Source organism: Prinia subflava, chromosome 2 (genome assembly GCF_021018805.1).
Source record: "Prinia subflava isolate CZ2003 ecotype Zambia chromosome 2, Cam_Psub_1.2, whole genome shotgun sequence".
In the NCBI taxonomy this organism is placed as follows: Eukaryota; Metazoa; Chordata; class Aves; order Passeriformes; family Cisticolidae; genus Prinia; species Prinia subflava.
The window spans coordinates 94354123-94377109 of NC_086248.1; the positions used below are offsets into that span (position 1 = coordinate 94354123).

The 22987-nt window shown below is 40.4% G+C and overlaps 2 protein-coding genes across 3 annotated transcripts in view; one reads left to right on the top strand and one right to left on the bottom strand.

Annotated features, from left to right (window-relative positions):
• GPATCH2 (G-patch domain containing 2) overlaps positions 1 to 17601 on the bottom strand; it is a 116145-nt gene extending 98544 nt beyond the window's left edge. The window contains exons 1-3 of the mRNA XM_063391055.1: positions 17384 to 17601; positions 7214 to 7927; positions 1840 to 1901 (exon numbers count right to left, since the gene is read on the bottom strand). Of these exons, the coding sequence (XP_063247125.1) occupies positions 1840 to 1901; positions 7214 to 7927; positions 17384 to 17439 (832 nt within the window). The 5' untranslated portion in view covers positions 17440 to 17601. The remainder of the gene's footprint in view (positions 1 to 1839; positions 1902 to 7213; positions 7928 to 17383) is intronic.
• Positions 17602 to 17724: 123 nt separating this feature from the next.
• Positions 17725 to 22987, top strand: part of SPATA17 (spermatogenesis associated 17) — an 88533-nt gene continuing 83270 nt past the window's right edge. Inside the window, exons 1-2 of one of the 2 annotated variants that reach the window (XM_063391056.1) lie at positions 17725 to 17935; positions 21626 to 21715. In XM_063391056.1, the coding sequence (XP_063247126.1) occupies positions 17868 to 17935; positions 21626 to 21715 (158 nt within the window). In that variant the 5' untranslated portion in view covers positions 17725 to 17867. The remainder of the gene's footprint in view (positions 17936 to 21625; positions 21716 to 22987) is intronic. The other variant, XM_063391058.1, reaches the window with a different exon arrangement.

A 22987-nucleotide genomic window follows, 5' to 3' on the forward strand; every position in this document is an offset into this window, starting at 1 on the left:
ACCATTGGAGGGGAATAAGCATTATTAGAAAATCAACATTTTTGGTTTTGAAGTAGGATCTCTGATAGCACTTTCATAGAAAAGTGTCAGAAAATCAAAGCTATAATGCAGATTTAAAAGCATCTGAGTTCCAGTGTGAAGTTAACAGTCTGATCATACCCACAAAATTATTAGTTCAAAGGAGAGATTGAAAAAAATAATGTTTTGCCATGACAATAGCCTTTTCAGGTTTAATTATTGTTGTTCTTTTTATTTGTGTTTCAGAACACTATTTCAGGTCCAATGCTTTCTGCTTGAAAACTGAAAAAAGATTCAAATATCAGACAAAACTAGAACTACAACTTTACTGTAAAAACCAACACTAAAAATGGTAACACCACACCACTGAAAAAACACTGTTGGTCACTGATCTCTCCTGTTTTCTCTTCCTACAGAATATATAAGAAAACTAGAAAGCAACTCAGATACTTTCAGTCATATTATTCAAAGATTTAAATACTACAGAATTCAGGATTTAAGGATGGAAATATTGATAGAAATATATCAGAAGCGCACCAGAAAACCTATGCAGTTAGGAAGTGTGATAGGTTATCTTACACATATATGTAGAGAACAAATGCTTTAAAAATTCCAAGTTAGAAGAAAAATTCAAATAGGGAAGTAAAAGCAAATCTTTTTGATTCACTTTATACTTAAGACCTAATGCATTGCAGCACTGAACTCAAATCAATCTAAATCGATCTAAATTTTCAAAGAGAACCCAAACTCTTAAAAAAACATGAGTTAGCACAACTGAAAACAGATACTCAGGCTGGGAGATGCAGTCTGTGTAGCACAAGATACCACTGAACAAAGAAGGTAACACTTCTGTTATAAGTAGGAAAAATCCTCCCCCTCCTGAAGATAACCCCAACCCCCACAAAACCAGATGGCATTAAAAATTTAGAAAAAGAAAAAACTCCAAATATTCCTTTAACCTCGTTTTGTGGAATGGGTCAGGATTTGTTCTCTTGCACACATTCAAGCAGTCTTTGGCAAACTGTGTAAGAAAATACCCTCCATTACCATTAACTTAAAATTTCCAACAGAAAAAGCAAATCTTAAATACTTGAAAGACTATTTTTGTCTCATTTTTGTACCCTGTCAAAGATAGTGAGCTACTACTCCATCATAGCATAGTATAGGTAAATGTGTTACAATAAAAACTAAAGTAGATGAAAACACCAACCTTTTACATCCATCCTCAATAGTTTTATCACAGAAAAACATGAGAGAACAATATGCATACTACAGGAAAAGTTTCAATCTTCACTGCATTTCAGATTAAAGAAATTTTTTTCAGAGGGGAGATGTTAAACAGCTCTAATCTCAGACTCTGACTGCAGAAAAAGTAGTTTGTTTGAAATTACTTTTCAAACAAACTAGTGAATGAAAAAGAACTAGAAAATCCTGCCCTGTCAATTTGGACGAAAAGAAAGAAAAAAGCCACCTCAAGAATAGCACAAGAAGCACTACTACAATCAGAGTCCTGTCAGAAAATTGGAGACACTGAGCAATTAATATAGATGATTTTTAGGAGATGCTCAAGTCTCAAGTAACTTTATCATTTTACAGAGACTGTTTCTCAATATAGCTTTTGACTAACTCATGCATTCAAGACACCCTCTGATAATATTTAAAAAAAACCAAAAAACAACAGAAAGCAAGCTATACTTCCACTCAGTAAAACGGTAATAGAAACTGAAATAAAATAATTAACCTATGAAATAACTTGTAACGCTTACAGAATTTCAACTGATGTGGTTTGAGGGGTGGAGAAGGGAAAGATTGTTTCAATACCTTGTCTTCCCTCATCATTGGTAAACAAACCAGCATCACTGCTGCTCAGACTGCTGGATTCACTGTAATAAGAGAAAGAAAGAAACAGATCAAAAGAACAATTGATCTTTCAGTTGTAAAATTTTAAGGAGACAAGGCTGTGCTCAGATTGATCTTAAGCCCAACGGAGATCGGAGAGAAAATAGGATGATTTTTTTTAATCAAACTGCAAATATCCCAGTTCCATTAACTACAGAGCGTATTATTTTTGGCACATAAAACCATAGGAATCTAATGGTACCCTGACAGTAAGCCAGATGTGACTGCAACGAGGTGCTGACACAATTGATGCATTTTATTATCTGCTTCCATCAAATGCTCACTGCTCCCTTCTTATGCTGTGCAATTCAGCTTGATCCTGGAACACCACTGCTCAATAAAATAGGAAAAGTCTCAATCAAAACCAGCCTAAGCCTTCCTTCAGCACATGAAATATAAGAGTCTGAAAATCGAATTACCTTTCTGAACATCATTTGCAAATATTCTGGAAAAGATACTGCTTAGGGTTTCATGACTGCTCAGGGAGAACCGAAAAAGTTTATAATAAAGGTAACCAATTAAATCAAAATAAAGGTCACCCTGAAGAAAATAAGTATGATTCATGATCATAACATCAACAACAGCAAAAACACAAGGTACAGTTTACTTTTCTATGACTTCCAGCATGGCCTTCAAATTAGAATGTGTGTATACAACATGCACATGCCTCTCTAAATTCAAAGGCATGAGCAGATATTTGGGATTTTGGTGTATGCACATTATTACATACAATAATCCACATATCTCTAAACAGTAAATCAGACTGGTCTTTTAATAACACAGATTGCACTTTGTTGAGTTTCACATGAAAGGGCATTTTTGTAAACCTTTTATTTCACTTTTTATCAAGACAGTAGCTATGTTAAGGAGGTAATATTCTCACCAAAATTTTATCACATTTTACTTATTTTGAGATGTAGAACAATTTGAAAAAAAAAAAACCAAACACTTCAGTTCAGCACACAAATTCAAGTACATTTCATAAATACTGTGGCTACTCTTGATGTGCCCAGACAAGCCACCCACAAGAACTTTATGTCTGTTTATCTTTTGTACACTTATTCAAATTACAATTTGCATGCTGTCCTATACTTGAAATCAACTGTTTTCAATTATTTTTATATTTTAATAATGGATTATTTTTATTTTTCTATCAAATACCTAGTACACTTAAGAAACTTATTTCCTTTTAAATTCTCATTTCTCACAAAAGCAAGTCTTGGGTTTTTTAATATGTGACTATGTAAATTATTCATATGGATATATGAATTATATAAAATTAATCTAATTTTTATTTAATTATAAGCATATATATGTTTTTAGTATCTTCCTTTGGGAGGCATCCCAACAGGATTTGAAACACAATATGGTAGCGGATGGCACAAAGCAGTGATTGATTTTTCTACAACATATCTGTATATAGATATGTATAGACATATCTCTGTGTTTGAAGATTAAATTGTCTTAATCTTTGCTGCATTTTATGCTTATCCAAATTCTCGATGCACAAGCAACAGTTACACTATATTGTATGCATAATACAATATACATAAAATAATCAGAACAGACTTAAGCACTTACACAATTGCCCTAAGCAGAAGAAAGGCGAGGTGCATGCAATGAGAATGGAACCATCTTTCGTGAGGGAAAGCAAGACTTGAACTTCCTAATACTGCAAGTCTCAGTAATTCCCTTGTAGCAAGCATCCCATCCTCACTTTAATTATAACACAGGTGGCTTTACTGTCCATAGATTTCATTGTGCACAATTTTACATCATCCATTTCAAAGGAAAAAGCATCCCTTCTTCATAGATTCTTCTTGTCCATTTATTAATTGCATGTTTTAAAATAAAGTCAGGAAATCCTTTCAACCCTGATATTTCAGCCACTTTCCCTACCAAAATTTCTGATTTTGAGAACAGTCTCCTTCTTTGTTTTAAGTAAGATATTTCAATTGTGAAATAATTCTCTGAAGGTGTCCCTGAAAGACTGAAACTGAAGGAATAGTCAGCACATGAAAACATAACCACTTGAAACTTCTGAAAAAATTTTAAAAAAATTAAAAAATTCAAACTAACCATGGCAGCCACAGCATTCCCTGTCCTCAGGCCACAGTCACATTGGGCGGGGATTACAGCTGAGATAATTGCTACATGGCAGTCAATTCACTGAATAAATTCAAAACCTCTGGAATTAATACATTAATATCTAAGTACATGAAACCTGCTATGATGGAATATATCTGCAGTTTTAATAGAATAGTGCAGTGTATACTGCTAATTCCTTTGCTTTGTAATGAGAATTCCCCTCCCAGCAAGACTTCCACGAAAAAAGAAAAACCTAGAGACTCCTTTTAGTCCTATAAAACAGTGTGGGAAAGCAAAAATTTCGAAGGAACAGCTAAGCAATCCAAAAAGCTTTTGCATCTTTATTTCTACACTTCTGGAAACAAAGAAGAAATACTTGTCATTTGCAGTTCCTATGATTAAAAAGCTGTCTGGTGCCTTGGTTTTACACGAGATGTGGGAGTTTTGTGCTGCCCAGGACCTGAGCAGCTCCTCTTTTCCCCCTGGCCACAGCAAGTGGTGTCTCTGAGCTTCACTGCTGCTTCTCTTTCAAACCAGGCAATTGGGATTTCACCTCTCTTCAGTCACTTCAAACACCAACAAGTGCCAAAGCTTGTGGGAATTAAATAGCACCCAGAACCTCACACAGTGCTGAATCTGGCTGAAAATGACTGAAAGCTGTGCATTGAGGATAAGGATGGATAAGCTCTGATCACAAAAATCTCATTTCCAGCGCTTAAAACAATCCTCCCAGGAAGTCATCTTTGGGATCATTTAGATGCTGACATTTCAAGAGTTTGAAGATTCCTTCTCCAACTTCTGAATCATGCACTTGAAACCTGGTTACTGCTATCTGGTGTTTGAACACTCACATACAGAGATAAAAGACTGCAAAAGAAGTGTCACTTAACATTTCTGATGTGCACTTCAAAAACACGTTATTTTCAAATAATGTCATGTATACACTGAAAACTTCTGACTGGTTTTAGAGCCAAGCAATTTAATTTCCATTAAAAATTATCAGCTTTGTTTTGGTTTTAAAAAACAAACTTCTACAAATTTAGTCCTTTTTTAAAGAAATAATGAACTATTGCACTGAACACTACTGCACACATTACTGCATACAAAACAAAAGCAATTTTGTATACTTTTTATTCTTCCTCTTCCAGCAAGTGTTGCTGAAGTGCAAGTGTTATCCAAGATGCTTTGTTAGCTCTTTGTATCTTGTACAATCCCACCTTCACTTGTAAAATCTCAGGTTTTATTTCAGAACATACTCTTCTTAAGAGTTTGCTGGCTCTTTCAAATTCTTCTAGTTAAACGAGCTCTAATAAAGGCACTACTGCATCTAAATAAAGTTTTATTAAAACAAGTTAAAATTATGCACATACAAAATATTCTGATCACCTGAGTACCACCTGAGAGGCCTAAACACGTCAGAATTCTAACCACACTATGAAATGCCAGTTTTCTAATTCAGTGACTTCAGAGCTTTCTGGTACAGCTGACCATTGAAAGCAATTCAGTAGAATGACAGACCATCACTCTACCACGTGCATGAGCAGAAAATCCTAAGAAGATGAGAATGGTTTTAAAGACTGTTTACTGGGGCCATGGACAAGCATTTGGAGTATAACTTGAGCAAAAGCAGAATTTAGGGTAACAAAACATCAGGCATTTTGAAGAGGAAGATTAACTTTTCAAACAATAACAATAAAATTTCTTTTGAGAAAGAAGATTCAGACTGACCTGATTAGCTCAGTTGTGGGAGTCTACAAGAGAATATTCTTATTGATCACTCTTCTCTCCACCCAAAAATAAGCTATAGAACTTTTGAGTTGAAGAACTGATACCCTTGTAGCATAACAGAAAGACTTTTATAAATAAAAACCACAACAAGACTATGGAGATATGAAAAACTATGCAACGGTTCCTAGTTTGAAGGAAATCTTTACACATCTGTCTTTAAGTGCCAGTCTTGGAGGAACAGACCCCAAGTATCATCAAAGAAAAGAGAAGTTTTCTAAAAGTTTCCTGACAGCACAGACTCCTAACCTGCATGTCAAAGGGAGACGTCTGAAGTTACACTGGCTGCCCTGAAGGATGAGTTCTGCTCTAGTAATTAACATGTAGACAAAAATGTTTAAGGCTTGGGATTTATTCAGCTCTTCCAGCTATTTCTTGTTCGCAGGTGAAGGACAGAGCTAGTATGTAACAAAAAGAGTGGGATTTTCTGACTATCACTGGAGTTAGCCACTTACCAAGGCTGCTGTTGTTACAATCTGACTGCTCTGGTCAAAACCATTCTCTGCATCTCTATTCTACCTGTTCAGTAAGGAAAAGGCTTAACAGTTCAGAGATAAAATGCCTACAAAAAAAAACCCAGGGACACCAGTGCCGTCAAGGAACTGATCAAAATTATATCTTTCAAGATGTGTCTGTCTTGCTGACACTTCTGCATTCAGAACCTGGCATGTGGAATAAACAAAACCAGGCTTACCAGGCCCTGCAGTTAACATCCCCTGTGTACGGTGGAAAAATGACTTACACCTTACTGTGTTGTCAAAATAGTACTTTGGAAACAATTACCACTGTAGTATGACTGCTGTCTGGAATGGATGGATGAGGTGTACTGCCAAAGGGTCATCATTCCTCCATTTTTCTAATGGTAGCTCAGGTGTTTCTGAACTGTAAATTGGTTTTTGCATTTCGTAAATGATCTATATCCTTGGAAACCTGCAGACTTTTTATGCCCATGACACACCAGAACATACTGTTTAAATGGTGACTCTAAACACTGACAACCTTTCTGACAAATAGAGATAACAATCAAAGCACCAATGTCTAGATATTGGAAAAACACTAAATTCTTATCTGACAACTGTTACCACTTGAAAAATCGAGAAAAGTCCATGTTATTTGTATGTGCATTTTGTCATTCCTACTCTTGAAACAATTAGAATGTATTATTTCACAAAAGTGTTTTCTTGGTTATTCCTCTGCTACATCACTTTCTATTTTATGCTGAATTCCTTAACCTGAGCAACTAATACATAAAAAATAGTAGATGTAAATAAATTAAGAGTAGTTTGTTAAAACAGATACTATTAATGCTAGAATTTTAATTCTGGAATCAACAAAAAATCTGAAGATTCCCAATACAAGCAACAGTAATAAAAGCAAACAAATATAATCCAAAGTTTCCGTAAAAAGAAAAAGAAAGAATAACCTGTCACTCATGTTCTCATCTGAGCCTTTTTGCTCCTCATATTCCATTTTGTCCTTATTTGCTTGGTTCACTTCTTCATTTTCTATAACTACTCCTTCATCCAAGATTTCTGGACCCTGTCGAGCTGCAGATACTTTTCTTTTTTTCACTTTGCTCTTGGAAAACTCCTGGTGCTGGTATGATTTATTGTTATTGTCCATTTCTTGGTCTCTGTTGTTATCCTGCTGTTGAGTTACTGTCAGTGCATTAGAGACTTCTGATGGCAGATCTATTGCCATGCGTTTCACCTTTCTCCTCCTGCGCAAAGTTCTGTTTCCCAAACTGTCCACAGCCAAATCTGGTTCGTGCCACAGAGGTCTTTTGCCTCTAATGTTATTTAAGTTTGAGGAAGGCCTACGTTTAGCAACCAGCAGCTGGTCATCAGAATCACTGTGGTCTTTCTTGGTAGCATGATTCTCCCTGTAGTCTTTGTTTGATTCCTCTAAACTGGAATCGGAGCCTTCACTCAGGCAGTGGCCGGTCTCCCAGGGATGGTGGGTGGTAAATGAACGTCTTTTCCGTCCCCTCCTTTTCCTTGCCTGTCTCTTTAGAAGACAAGACACGCTTCGAGAATGATCTCCAGTATCAGCAAAACCTCCTCTGGCTTGCTCTGAACTTTCTTCCAGTGCTGAGACCAGATCGTGAACCAGCTCCTCCATAGTCCTACTGAAATGCCTATAGATTACAAAGGAAAAAAAAACACACAAGAAAACAACAAATTAATTAAAAGTGTTAAGCATCAACTACAACAACTTCCTTTGGCAGAATCATTTCAGTCACTTTAGACAAGGTAGAATAATCTTTACAGGATGGCCATTGACTCTTTCTGCCAAGAGACAAAATCTTGCCAGCCAGTCCTACAATATTTGCAGCACATCAGCAAAAATTCCTTTTAAAAGGCATCTTCACAAACTTCTGTCTTGGAAAGAAGAGGCAGCCAGGGATTCCCCCATTTGTTTCTGGCCTCACTGTGATTGTTTGGTTTTAATTAATCTCATCACACTTATATGACTGTCAGGGATTCCACACGGCAAGAGCATCAACAAAGAGCATTCACTCTAACTGCAGGTAAGAAGCACATTTTAAATTTAGGAATGGGAAATGGAATACATAATATTCTCTTTGATGTACACCAATGTGTTCTGCTTAAGACTTTCATTATGATAAAATATTTTTAAGGATGATTATCTCTTAATGCTGCCTAAATGCCAAAATGAAGTTAAGACAGCAATTCTTGGATAATACAACTTTTTTTCCTAACAGCAACTAATTCTGTCTTTCCAAATGGCTGATATCTGTTCGACTTTTTAAAAAAATATTGATTCAGTGAAGTTATATTAGGTTGACAGAATACTCAAGTACAGGTAATTGTAGAGTACTAAATGCAAAGTTTCCTACCACATGTAGGTACTTGCATCCATAGAATCCCAAGCTTGCATAAGGAAAAAACCCCCTAAACCCACAGTGTCAAATTAAGGCCTTACACTTTTAAATGTTGTGCTCCTTCCTCTTCAAATTTCACTAGCATTTAGCACATCTTTAACTCAGTATGCTTCAGTAAGTTCACCCATGCATTACATGAATGTAATTACAAAAACATTAAATGATTGCTGCTGAACTTTAATCCTTCTCTGAAGGCTGTGAACCTGAATAATCAGACTCTCGTATCAAAACATCAGAAGACCCCTTTCCTTGAGGTAAAGCAAAGAATCATTTTCATGCTTGCTACTACGTTGCACAAACGGATATATATGGAAGACATTGCACATTCAGTAAATTATATAGAGGACATTTAAAAGCAAGAATTTGTTTTACATATAAATGTCTGGTGGAACCTGTAATAACAGGTTTTCTACACATACTCAGTAGTGCTGTAGATGTGGAGAAAACCTAGACAGATCACAGACAGCTTCCCTCTGCCATTTAGCACAAACTCCAACATCAAAGGTAGCAAAGAGTGATGGCTGAATGGGCAGTCTTAAATATTAAGAGAGGAACTGAAGAGCATGTTTAGGAAGAAATCCAAATGCTCATGAAATATCTTACCTAAACAAGTTATTTATTTCCCTTTTAAACCATTTCCAGAAATACTTACTTTAAACATTTCAATTGCAAGAACAATAAAAGCACAGAAAGTGTTAGAAATATAAGCTTATTTTGAACTCTTGAAATTGCTGTGTCACTTGCATTTATTTCCCATACCTCTTTTTCTGTCCTGATGTAACCTCCAGTCATATTACTCCCCCTGAACGTTTTCTTTGGCTCTTCGTACAGCAGAATTGTATTGTCTTGTAAATGGTGAGACAGCTCTGGAAAAGTGCTACACTTTCTCCTTGATCTCTTTGGTTCACAAGATGCTTAACAGATGCATTAGCCCCTGTTTCTCCATAGCTACAGCTGCAGTGGGAGGGCACTCACCCCTTTGGCCTTCCTGTTAAACCCCCACGAGAACAGGCAAACCCAGAGGTGCACGTACCAGAAATGAGATGCCCTCGAGAGGTAAGGGGCTTTTCTGCACTCGTTTAACAGAAGCCAGAACACTTGAACAGACAAAACTGCAGCACATTTGGGTTAATTTGAAACACCAATTCCCTCAAACCTTCCTGTCACACACTTTTGCACCTATGGCAAACTGACAGAGGTAGAGGTGCACCCAAATGTGAACTTGTAGGCTTAAACCCAGATTTAGCTCTCCAAATGAACAGATTTCTGCTAACCTGCCACAATATGAACTAGTTTATACAGATCTCTTGTAGCCCATTCTCTTAGTGATCCTGCAGCATAAAGCAAAACGGAAAGAGAAGATAGGGACATTAATGTCTTGCACCATAGTTTATGATTAATTCCTTCAATTCAGTATCCCTAATCTGTACTGGTAACTATATCACTAAAATCAATGTAGCTCCTAGAGTGGTCATACCAATTTACTCCAGATAATGGCATCAGTACGGTGGTAAAATTGCCTTTCCAAAATACTTCAAGATCAAACACAACATATCCAGCTCTGATTTTTATACCCAAATGAAACTTGGCCTGAATTCCTTCCAAAATACTGCAATACACGTGGTGACAGATCAAAAGATGAAACTCAAGAACAGTGAACATCCTCAAGTGTTTTTGAAGTACAGGGCTATCAAGATTCTTAAATTACTCTGAGCAGTAAAAGGGCTTAATTTCCAGAAGACTATGGCTTTGAATGTTATGCACTCATGCAATTAATCTTTTTTACTAAAAATCAAGTCTCTTAATTGCAACTCCTGAATTAAGATTCCTGAATTGAATTAAGATTTGTACAGGGTAGTGACCTTATTTGCCCTAAAAATTGAAGCCATGATCCAATCACAACACGTATCACAACAGCATCAACTCCTATGCAGATCAGACAAATTAATATTTCAATTATTTCAACATGCTTCCTTAGGATGATTACAAGAATTACTTGATCAGTTTGGGACAGCACAAGCTCCTTTGCAATAGATTGAGAATGCAAACACAAACCACTTCAGCTTTCTATTCACTTTTTACTTTCAACATGCCAGTGATCCACATTGACTCCTCCTGAAAACCCAAAAAATCTCTTTCGCTTAATTTTATTGGTGCTCTCATTTCTTCTGCTATAATTGAAGAAAAAAAACCCCAAAGGTAGCAGCAGCTGTATGACAGATGTCATATGACCTGTTCTATCCCCAAAATCCAGGAGCATATTTCTATTACAGCATTATTTATCAGACAAACTCAGTTTTGAAACTTTCTCTATTGTTCCCAACCAGCTGTCAACCAGCTTGTATTCCAAACCTATGAAGCAATTTTAATCATCGCTGCAGATGGAACTGCAACAAAAATATTTGCATTTGAAACAAGTCAAAAAATAACTACAAGAAGTATTAAGGACACTACCAGTGAGTATCAGCAGTATTCAGTAAGACAAGAAATTTCAAAGGTTGTAACAATGAATGTAGAACAACATATTGAGGTACATAAAATATTAAGATGAGCCACAGTTTAGCACGGCTCACATAAGGCTATAAAAATGCTGTTACAGCAACAGCCCACAGCTAGCAATAAACTGTAATGTCCTCACTAGGAGAGGATCCTACTTTACTACAAGAAAAATCTAGTTTGCCTACACTGACCTTTACATTTATCTGAGGCAATTTTAATGTAGTTCACCAAAGGCTGACCCATTTCCTCTCTAACTCTTACCAGAACAGAGCATCTAAGTCCTGTTTGCAGGGAACAGCCGAACTGCTTTCACCTGCTCCAAAACAGATCACACCACTTCAGTATTAATATTCAAATTGAAAATCCTAATGGAAATAATGGGCACTCACTTCTACAGTCAAAATTAAGTATCATTTGTGTTCACCTCTCACCTAAAGCACATAACAATGTAGAACTCTGACTGCTCACAAAATATTTTAACAAACACACACTGATGGAAAAGTTAATTTAGCTGCACAACTCTTAAGAAGAGGCATTATCTCTTGCCAAATCAACAGATGCATTTACATTTACTTTCTAGGTCTATTCCTTTTCCTGTTTAACAGGACTGGGGCTTCCTGCAGCTAAATTTATGCTGCATCTGTGCTTCACCAATTCCAAAAAGAACCACGAGTTTTGCTTCCTTCACAAACCACCTTGATCACAGCTAAAAGCACAAGAAAAATCAAATAGTTCCTTCAACATCGGGATTATAAAACCTAACTTCCTATAATCTTTTCCCATATGGATTTTCTGATGTCTCGTACACAGCTGTACCCACACAGTACCTTTATCTTCAGATAGGTACTAATTTGAATCCCATTTCTCCAGCTCAGAAGTTATTTTCACAAAGCCTTAGAAGCATTTGTTTTGAGAGCTCTACTTTTTTAATGAGTGTGACTGGAATTTGGATTGAAGAGGTGCAAGTATTTGGAGAGAACAGCACACGATAAATCTCACTGCCTCACTTGAAGAATTTACAGATTCAGGAAGGACTACCATGGTTCTTGGGACACACAAAGGGGAAGTAAAACAAAGCAACACAAGTAAAAGTTATTAAAAGCTGGCAAGACACTATGGTAGATTGGGAACTCACTGATAAACCTCTGTTACACAGAAGCTTATGTTTCCCCTCTTCCCAAGTAACAAGATAAGGAAATGGCCTCAAGCTGCACGAGATAGGTTTAAAAAGGTTTTATTTTAGGAAAAATTTCTTCATTAGGAAGAAAAAATTTAGGAAAGAATGGTCAGGCATTGAACCAAAGTGCCCAGGGAAGTGGTGGAAGCGCTGGTGAAAGTGTTCAAAAAACATGTGGCTGTGGCACCTGGGGACATGGTTTAGTGGTGAACGTGGCAGTGCTGAGGTAACAGTCAGACCCTGGCTCAGAGGTCTTTCCAAACTTAACAATTCTATGAGCAGAAACTGAAGTTGTGCCTAGACTATTTAACTCCCTGTCTTTAAAAAGCTGTTGCAAAGAGGAGAACAAAGCATCCAGTTCCACATCCACACTTAGTTATGTCCTTGGGCACTATCTGCTGGACCACCAGGTATGCAAAGCTACACCACGAGCCATCCCTTCCATCCCAAACCAACCATCACTGCAGGGCATCAGAGTTACCTACCAAAAAAGCTCAATACTTCCCAACTTCTGAGGATCCTCATTCCTCTAAAGACTAAATGCCAACACATTGGCAACACGTTCAAAGTAAATCTGACCTGCAGACCAAAGGAACTTAATAAAAATGTGGTTTTCATATGACAGTATCAGAACAGACATTTACAGAAATTAAATGAGTTTGACTTTCACATGAGATAGGACAGACAGTTATAAAAGATGAAGACTTGAGACAAACCAGCATACTATGCTAGAGCATATCTATATATGGAAAGAGAAAACCAACCCCCAGATCCCAGGCTATTTTTCATCTGCGAGGTATGCCAACTCCCCTTTTTCTGTAATCTGTTATGTATGTAACAAGTTTCACAAAATAATAAAAGTATAGGAGAATTTTGAAAAAAAATGAAAATTTGTGGATGTAACTGTTCCTCAATTAAAGACAGTTACTAAACTTGCTGGAAATATCCACAAACTTCTATATCAAATATGTAGCTCCTATATATTTGAATGCATACATTCATTATCCAACATTTTATTCCTCCAATCACATACTAGACAGTAATTCTTGGTACCAACTCTGTATTTGAGAAAGTTCTTTAGAACGTTCTGGAGTTTCCTTACCCTTGTGCACCAGCACAGGCTCAGGTCTGACGTGCTCAAAAGCAGCTCTGCAGCGAGGGCCCTAGGGGTGCTGGTGGACAACAAGCTGTCCTTGAGTCACCAGTGGCCTTTTGACCAAGAAGTCCAAAGGTATCCTGAGGTACATCAGGAAGAGCATTGCCAGCAGGCCAAGGGGGGGCGGTGATCCTGCCCCTCTGCTCAGCCCTGAGGAGGCTTGGAATGCTGTGTTCAGCTCTGGGCTCCTCACCATAAGACATGGAGCAGACTGTGGAGGGCTATGAAGGTGTTTAAAGGACTGGAGCTTCTCCCTTCTGGGAAAGGCTGAGGGAGCTGGGCCTGTTCTGCCTCGAGAAGAGATGACTGAGAGGGGACCTCAGTGTCTGTCAGCATCTGAAGGGAGCAGGCCACGAGGACAGAGCCAGGCTCTTGTCGACGATTCCAAGCAATCGGACAAGAGGCAATGGGCAGAAATGGATGAAATTGTAACTTGAGGTTAGCTGAGGTCACTGGAATCCCTGGGAGGGGTTACTTTGGGTCATTTGGGGTTCCTTGAACAGGATGCTGCCTTTGGACTTTGCTGTTCATAACCTCCAACCAGGATGGCAGAGACAGCAGCCAGAACAGCTGAACACAGGTGGACCCATCATACTCTGGCCAAGGTCTCTATGCCCAGGAGGTTTGGACTTCTCAGCTGGAGGAAAACAAGGGGAGAACCTGGCTATCAGCAGCCCCAGACAAAGACCTCTAGAGAGTAATGGGCTAATAGGAAATGTCGTTGTCTACTTTATTCTCTGTTTTTACTTGCCACATCTGGTGCAGGGACTAGACGTGGAAAAGTCAGCAGGGCACGTTTCAAATGTTCCATAGTTGTTAGAAAGGGTTAAGTTAATAATAACTAGGGTTTGTAAGGACAAATTTAGAAATAAGAAGAGGAGGGGTTGCGAGGAAAACTGATGTCTTTACAAACAATTTGACAGGTGAAGGTATGGGTGTTACCATCCTTGAAATTCGGCTTAGTGTCTCTACCAAGTCTGAGCAAGCAGGTCTGCTGCAAAGCCCAGACAGCTGGGCTCCTGAGACAAACAAGCAGGGGGCTGCACAAGCCTGAGTTTCTGAACTTTGGGGTAAAAGAGTGGGTTCAAGGGGGGAATATGTGGTAGGCAGTTTGGGAAGGCTGTACCTTCCCAGTACCTCGGCCAATGGGGAAAGGAAGAGGGCAAGGTGTGGTTGCGAGTTTAGGATGAAAAGAGGCTGCGCCCTCCAAAACCTCAAGAGAGAAAACACCACGGGTGTGTGCCCTGGTGGACTCTCTGTCTTTATTTGAATACAGCTGGACATAAGTCTTTGGCATTTGTGGAATTTCCTGACATGAGGAAGAGCCTCCTTACTGTGCAGGTGACCATGCACTGGAGCAGGTTGTCCAGAGAGAGCGCAGAGTCTCCCTTACCGGGGATATTCAAGAACCATCTGGATGCAACCCTGTGCCCTGTGCTCTGGGATGAGCCTGCTTGAGCAGGGAGGCTGGACCAGATGACCCACTCTGGTTCCTTCCAGCCTGACCACTTCTGTAATTCTGTCCTTTACAATAAAAAGTATTTCAGGAATGATGCAATTTTAACACCTATTATACTGCTGATCCCCCTAAAAATTAGGACAAGGCTAACTTGCAGTAAGTACATCTGACTTTTCTAAAACTGCTGCTAATCTAAGAAGGCACAACAATAAATACTATCAGTCTACTCATATTTAAAAGTGAAAAAGTGCTCAGTACAGAGCAATGGCATACAGTCACAAAGATGCTGACATGAACTACATTTAACAAGGCTCTAACACAAATGAATTGGTCAGCCAGAAATGAGATTTGGAGCAATTTATCATGAGAGGGAGCAATTCTTGCAATCCCATTGCTGCCATTTACTGATATGCTTGCCCTTTTCAGAAGTATGACTTCATTAATTAATTGTCAAGGTGCAGAATCACATGACCTGTCAAATCCTGCTAATATGCTAAAGCACCACAGCCATTATCAAAAGAATAAGAGTGCCCAGCAAGTATCCAAAATGCCCACTATTCTTGAATTGTCACATGGATTCACAATTTAAATGAAACACATTCTGCTTTGGAGAAGCTTTACCACCCAAAGTGAAAAAGTTTACTCTGTAGCTGTTCTAAACCTACTCACCTCTTTAGGATCTTAATCTTTTTAGAAAGCATAAGTTCTTAATTTTCTACATCAAGTATTAGACATTAAAAGAGCATTTTCCTGCATCCCACTCAAACAGGCCTCCTTTAACAGACAGCTTCTGAAATAACCTGTGTAGAAGAATAAGACAGCAGCTCTGAGGAGCAGTCAGATTTTTAATGAACAACATTTCAATACTTTCCTCTGTACTGAGTTCCTCTGAGCAGTGTACTAGCATAAGCAAAATCATTATTTTCTGATGACAATTACAGGAAAATAATCCTACACCTCATGCTGCTGAAGGCTACTCTAAAAGCCTCTAGAACTAAATTACTTTATGTAGACACAAAACAGTAGAAGTTAAAGACAAATGACAGGTCAAATAAATAGTGAAGACTTGGACAGAACACAGATACATGTTTGGAATGTCTTGGGCAATGTTTCTACTGTATGCAGCATTAATATTCAAATAAAAATACTTGTGCCACTGGAGTATACCTTATTCTCTGAAACATTCTGAATTACAGAAGGAAGCTATATTTACACAAGGCAAATCTGGATGCCTAGCAACACCAGAAAACTTGTTCTAGCAAATAATTATCATCAGCAAATAAAATCTCTCTTTCTTTGAAAGTTTTCTCATTTAGAAAAACGTAGAGAAAAAATATCCACCGGTGAAAAAAACTGGTGGTATCAGCAAAAGTGGAGGAAAAATGAAGCACTAAACCTTTCCATTTCTCTCCCTCCCTATTCTCAGAAAAGAAACAAAGAAAAAGATGAAAGGAAATCTATTTCAGCTGGGAAATCTACCATATACAGGTATCTGTATATGAAACATACCCTCTATAGGATGTTTATCAACCTCTGACAAAAAAACCAAAAACAAAACCCATCACAATCCTCCCTGCTTCCATTAATATGTGAAATGTAAGGAGCCACACACACCAGTTGATATCAAACACATCACAAGATAACAAACATTTCAGGAAGAAAATGAAAGGCTTCCCAGCTGGTGGCTTGGAACATCTTGCTTCCATCAACTCTCTCCACCACCAGTCTTTATATCTCCATGGCCTACTAATAGAACTGTCCTGTTCTGTTCCTCAGCCTCCCTTCCTTACAGTGCTACAGTAAAAATAATATGGCCTTTGAGGTCACTATGCTAGCACAAGGAATGACATAAAACAGTAAATCTGTGAACTTTTTTTTGCAGGAGAACTACCCATGCTTTCCCTGCTCGATGGCTACAGCAGCACTTGTTGATCCTTGGTTTGCAGCAGAAAAGCTTTACAGCAGGAAACACGCACCGCACTGCTCAGCAGCACACGCTGCAAGGGCTTTAGGGCTTGGAGAGTCTACCACTACTGGAAAAACACAAACACAGCAAAACCTAACTAAGCCTGGGACAACAGTTTTGATTTATCTTGCTCCCGCTGTCCTTTTGTTCAACAAGGCGTGGAAGTTTCTTCCTCCAGCCCACTGCTCGCTCACAAGCGCGTCCAGCCGCCGAGACACGACAGAGGCGCTTCTCGGACCTGCAGCCGCTCGTCCCCGGGGGCCTGGGGCGGCTCCATCGCCTTCCCCCAGCCAAAGGGGCCGCAGCGGGAGGCCGGGCCGCAGCGGGGCCCGCTCGCACGGCCCGCCCGTGGCGCGGGGCGGGGTCCGGACCCCTCCCGGAGCCCGCGGCCCCGGGCAGGGCCGGGGCACCCGAGTGTCCTCCGGGCTTACCAGCTCTTCCTCGCCGCCTGAGCTCGGGTCGGGGTAGGTTCAGCGACCCGGAACATGAACCCGGCGCCTCCCCCGGCCGCTCCCCGAGGAGGCTGGCGCCGCTTCGCAGAGACTGGGCGAGGGGAGGCGGCGGGCACCGAGGCGGGAGGGCTCGGGCCGGGCGGGGAGGGCGCGGGGCGGCCGGCGCTGCTCCTCAGTCCCCCATGATGAGAGCCCGGAAGCAGCCGCGGCACCGGAGGAAGCCGGACGCGACCACCTCTCCTCTTCACTTCCTTTGCCCCGCCGCTGTCTAGAAACGCCGCGTCCCCTCCGGCACCCCCGCCTCGGGTTCGGTAGAGCTGCGCGGAGCTCCCGCTGCCCCCGGAGCGCTGCCCGTGCCGGGCTGCGGGGCCGCCGGGAGCAGCGACACCCCCGCGCACGAGCGCAGTGGAACGGTCCCGTTGCCATGGCGGCAGCGTCCTGAGGGCGGGAGGAGGGAGGAGGCATGGCCGCCCTGGCTCGGCTTCTGGAGAGGCTGGAGGTGCTCCAGGAGGAGTATTTCCTTTCGAACAGGTACTTGGGCCGTGCCGGTGGTGGGGCGGGATACACCGCCTTATGCTGGGCTGGGGCGGACGGGCCCCGCTCTCCGCCGGCAATGAGATGGAGGCAGCGTCCCTGAAAAGCGTCCTGTCTGGGCTCCTCAGTACAAGGGAGCTCCTGGAGAAGGTCCAGTGGAAGGCTATGAAGGTGATTAAGGAACTGGAGCATCCCTCGTACGAGGAAAGGCTGAGGGAGCTGGGCCTGTTCAGCCTCGAAAAGAGACGGGTGAAAGAGAACCTCCTCCGTGTCTGAGAGTCTGAAGGGAGGGTGTGAGAGGATGGACCAGACTCTTCTCGGTGATGCTAGGCAATAAGACAAAATGGCAATGGATAGAAACTGGATGCACTGCAAGTTCAATCATATGAGTAAGAACTTTACTGTGCAGTGACCGAACACTGAACAGATTGTCCAGAGAGTGTGTGGAGTCTCCCTCGCTGGAAATATTCAAGACCCATCCGGACACGATGCTGTGCCCTGTGCTCTGGGATGACCCTGCCTGAGCAGGGAGGCCGAACCAGATGACCCACTGTGGTTCCTTCCAAGCTGACACACTCTGTGATTATACGATTCTCGGAAACTGTTTCGCTTTAAAATCCGTCCCGAGAGCACCAACCCACCGCCTTGTTCCCCAATATTTCCACAGCGATCTGAGGAGATCTGGTGGCTGCAGCGCAGCGTCTTTAAGGGGCCCGTTCAGGCACTGATAATACGGAGTGTCCCGCTCTTCGCACACCCCCCCCCGGCTAATTTTGAGGGGGAAGGAGCCTCTGGAAACTCCTGGAACGCGGTTGAGCCTGGCAAGCTCCGCCCTCTCCCGCCTGGGGAGCGGCCTCCTTTCCCCGGTCCCGCCTCTGGAGCCTCCCGGCCCTGCCCCGCCCCAGAGGCGCCGCTCTGCCCTCGGCAGCCCTCAGGGCGCGGGGCGCCAGCCCTGAGCCCCTGCCCTCGGGGCTCGCATCTGTGGCTGCGCCCGGATGTTTGTCCTCTGGCAAGGACACGGCTTCTTTCTATTTTTTTAAAATTTTATTTAAGTTTTTAGAAGTTAATTGAAAGATAAGAGATCAGATCTATTACCCTTGTCATCACCAATTGGGATGGTTTGTGCCCAGTTTTCTGACTCCCAGAATGGTGGTGGCCAACTTTTTCCAGGCCAGATTTTAGGAAATTAAAAGTTGTAAGACTTACTTAACTACTGCTGAGATTTTTCTTATAAATCCTTTTATTCAGCTGCACTATTGGCTGTATGCGTAATGCAAAAGCTCAAGCATAAAAAACCACCAAACATATTTAGCATAGTTGTGATTTTTTCTTCACTAATTAATGAATAATTTATTTTTGAATCTAATTACAACATCATTAGCATAAATAACAAAGCTCCTGAACATCACTAAAAGTTACAGAGATCAAGTCCTGCCTGCATGTAAAGTGTTGTGTTTTTCTGTTCTTTGCCTGAACTTTTGCTCATACTCTTGTGGCTGTGCACACAGCAGTTCACTAAACAAACATCAGCTACAGGAGGCTGTGCTTGTATTTCACATATTTCAGGTTAGAAAGAGCAGTGTGAGCCAGACTTGGAAATCCATTGGAGGGCAGCATGCTTGATGTTTGGGGATTTGTTTTTTGGCAGAGCTCTCCCAAAATGAATTGTTTCCCTTTTAAGAATGGGCTATGATCTGTCAGTTTCAGAAAATTCAGATTTGCAGCTGAGAATGCAAATGAGAGGATTCAAAGAGTTCAGCACAGCAACAAGTCTTAATAATGTTTTTCTGATCTTAATAACATACCTGTTGTGCTTTATGCAGAACTCTGTTTACTGGAGAGGTATGGATTGTTCTAAACTGGCTTTTTAGGGAAAGCACCTTTCTAGGGAAGAACTTGCCCAATGGTGCCACAATGCAAAAATATCATAAGGCTTGCATTTTGAGAAATACCCTCACCATGAGGATTAGAATATACAAGATCCATTCATTCATTCTCCTAAGTGTTACACAATTTTATCACTCAACTCGTTAAAGAACCTACTTTAATTCACTGTAGTATCTCTTATATCAGGTGCTTAAGTAGGTGTTTTTAACTTTCAGTACAGCCTTTGAGAAATATCTGTGACTTTCAAGAGCTTAATTCAAGCAGTATGACAGCTGTGCAATCTGATCCAAAGTGCAGATACCTGCTTGAGAAACTTATGCCTCAAAACACTTCTGCTGGCAAGGGCAGCTGGAAGTTGTTGTGAAAACTGTCCTGTCAGAAAAGCAAACCTGTTGTTAGTTTGCTTCAATAAACTCCACCAGGTTTTCTACCCCATCCAGGCCAGGCAAGACTGAATGCCAACTATAAAAAAAACCTGTCAGGGAATAAGAGAGGAGAAGGCTTCTGTCCTTCCAGAAGACTTGTAATTGCTAAGTGGGTAGGACTGGGTTTGGAGCTGGCACCTCTGACATGGCCAGTCCCACATCTCCTTCATTTCCAGGCTGTAATTGTGGCTGCCTGTCCAGGGCCAAATCACTCATATCCTTTTGATCAAAATCATTTTCCTCTAAGTAAAAGTATTCTGGAGATGTCTGCTTCCTGTGAAGACTAGGAAACTGCACAGGAAAGGAACAAGAAAACTCTCCAGGCAGTTTTGAAAACTATTCACTTTGTGGTTTTAGGTTAAAAAAGCCTGTTTCCCAGAGCTTTCAGGCACTGAGAATGTCTGATGCACATGAGACAGTGAAAATTTGTGCCCATTTAATGTGATTTGAGAGCACATGCTGCACCAGATGATATGAGTGGAGCTAATGTTTCTTGATCTCTGGTAGTAAATCTGCAATTCATTTCATTTTCAGAAATATAATGAGGATAATCCTAATTTATCAGATAAACAATAATCTTGTTGGTATTTACTGAGGCAATTAATGTTGACATGAAACTTTGTTAGGAGAGCTAATTAAGAAAACTAATAGTAACCTAATTGTTATTTTTTGTCAGATGTAACAAAATAAAGAATTTGGTGAGTATGTTCCTAATAAAATGGGAAAGAATAAAAATCTATGGAAATAAAAATTTAATTTTAAGTTCAAAGACTTGACAGTTACTGATGTTTTGAAACAAACAGCAGAAGAATAAAAGCTAGAGGTGATCTCATAGCTGAGTTCTACCCCTCAGCATTGAAACTCATTATGGTAATGATTTCTTCCTGAACTCTCTGAAAAGTCTTCTCCAGACTAATAATATATTTCTTTAATCTCTTTTAGATTCATGGTTTTCCTCGCATGACTTTTGGCTTTGTCACAAACACTGTAGATTAACAGTTTTATACAGTTATGTGATTTTTATTGTAACTCAGGCCTAATTATCATTAAAGCATTATCCACATATTTTACCTACAATGGAAGAAGTCCATGTAACATGCTGACTTGTATCTAAGTATTGTATGGGAATTAAGAAATACCCACTCCCAAAACTTACATCCTCTATGAGCTGAATCCTCTATTCTTTGTTACCCTCATACTATGCAACTAATGTAAATTATATTTTTCTGCGCTACCACTGAATTATGTAGAATTAAAAGTGAAAAACTAGGTGAAAAGGATCCCAAGCTGCAACAATAAAACATATTTAGAATAATATTTTTGCTTTGGTTCCACATTACCATGCTGAGAAGTACTGCTACTTTTATATTTTCAGAGCTATAGAGGAAGACAAAATAACAAAGTACAAAGCTGCTGTCAAGATCCAGCGCTGGTTTCGAGCATGCAGAGTCAGAGCCTATCTGAGGTAGTGTATTAAGACTATCTTAATCCATGTTTCAGCATTGAATTTTTCCTCAAAATTTCTCATAGTATTACTTGATTTTAATAAAATTGGAGCATTTGGGGGAGAAAACAGGCAATAACTGTTATTCAGTTTTTCAACATAGATATATGCTGTGGCATTGTAAGAAATAATAATTTTTATAATATAATAATAATAATTTTGACTCTAAGAACTGTATACAATTAAAAAGGCATGATGCTAGAAAGCATGGAAATTACCTCCAGAACAGATACACAGTATTGTTTAAGAAATCTTGTTATGACTAGAAGAAAAAGAAACAACTAGATGTCTCTTGGATATGTTGTTTCAGAGACTTTTCATATAGAATCGTAGAATAGCCTGAACTGTAAGGGCCCACAAGGATCTTCCAAGTCCATCTCCTGGCCCTGCACAGGACAATCCCAAGAGTCACACCATGTGCATGAGAGCAGTGTCCAAATGCTTCTTGAACTCTGCCAGGATTGGGCTGTGACCACTTCTCTGGGAAGCCTGTTCCAGTGCCCAGCCACCCTCTGAGTGAAAAACCTTCTCTGATATCCAACATGAATCTTCCCAACACAGCTTCAGGCCACTCCCTCGGGTCCTGCCACTGGTCACCAGAGGGAAGAGATCAGTGCCTGCCTCTCTGCTTCCCCTTGTGAGGAAGGCATAGACTACACTGAAGTCTCTCCTCAGTCTCATTCAGGCTGAGCAGACCAAGGGACCTCAGCCACGCCTTGTGTGGCTTCCCCTCAAGGCCCTTCACCAGCTTTGTTCTGGGAAATGCTCTATCAACACTGGACTTGATCTTGGAGGTAGTTTCCAACCTCACTGATTCTTTGATTTAAAACATTGTTACAAGTTTCCTGGAAACTGGTTGGTCCATTCTCCCAGAAAGCCCGCTTCCATTTTTTATGTCATAAACCCAACTGGCCAAACTCACCTGCTCAAACTTCTGTATGTTCATAAAACAGGGCAGTTGAGGAAGAAGGATTGTTACATCTTCTGGTTTGACCTCTTGCCTGTTGCAAGTAATTGTATATCATCCAGACCTACTGTATGAAACCTAAAGAATTATTACCTTAAATAACATTTATTACTTAATGGCCAATATTTCCCTCGTAGGAAGATAGGCTGCAGTCATTATGTGCACTTAGAAGAAAGGTACTTAAGCTGCACCACAGGAGGTTCAGATGAGATATTAGAAAAAAGAAATTTTGATAAAAGAGGGATTAGGCATTGGAATGAGTTGCC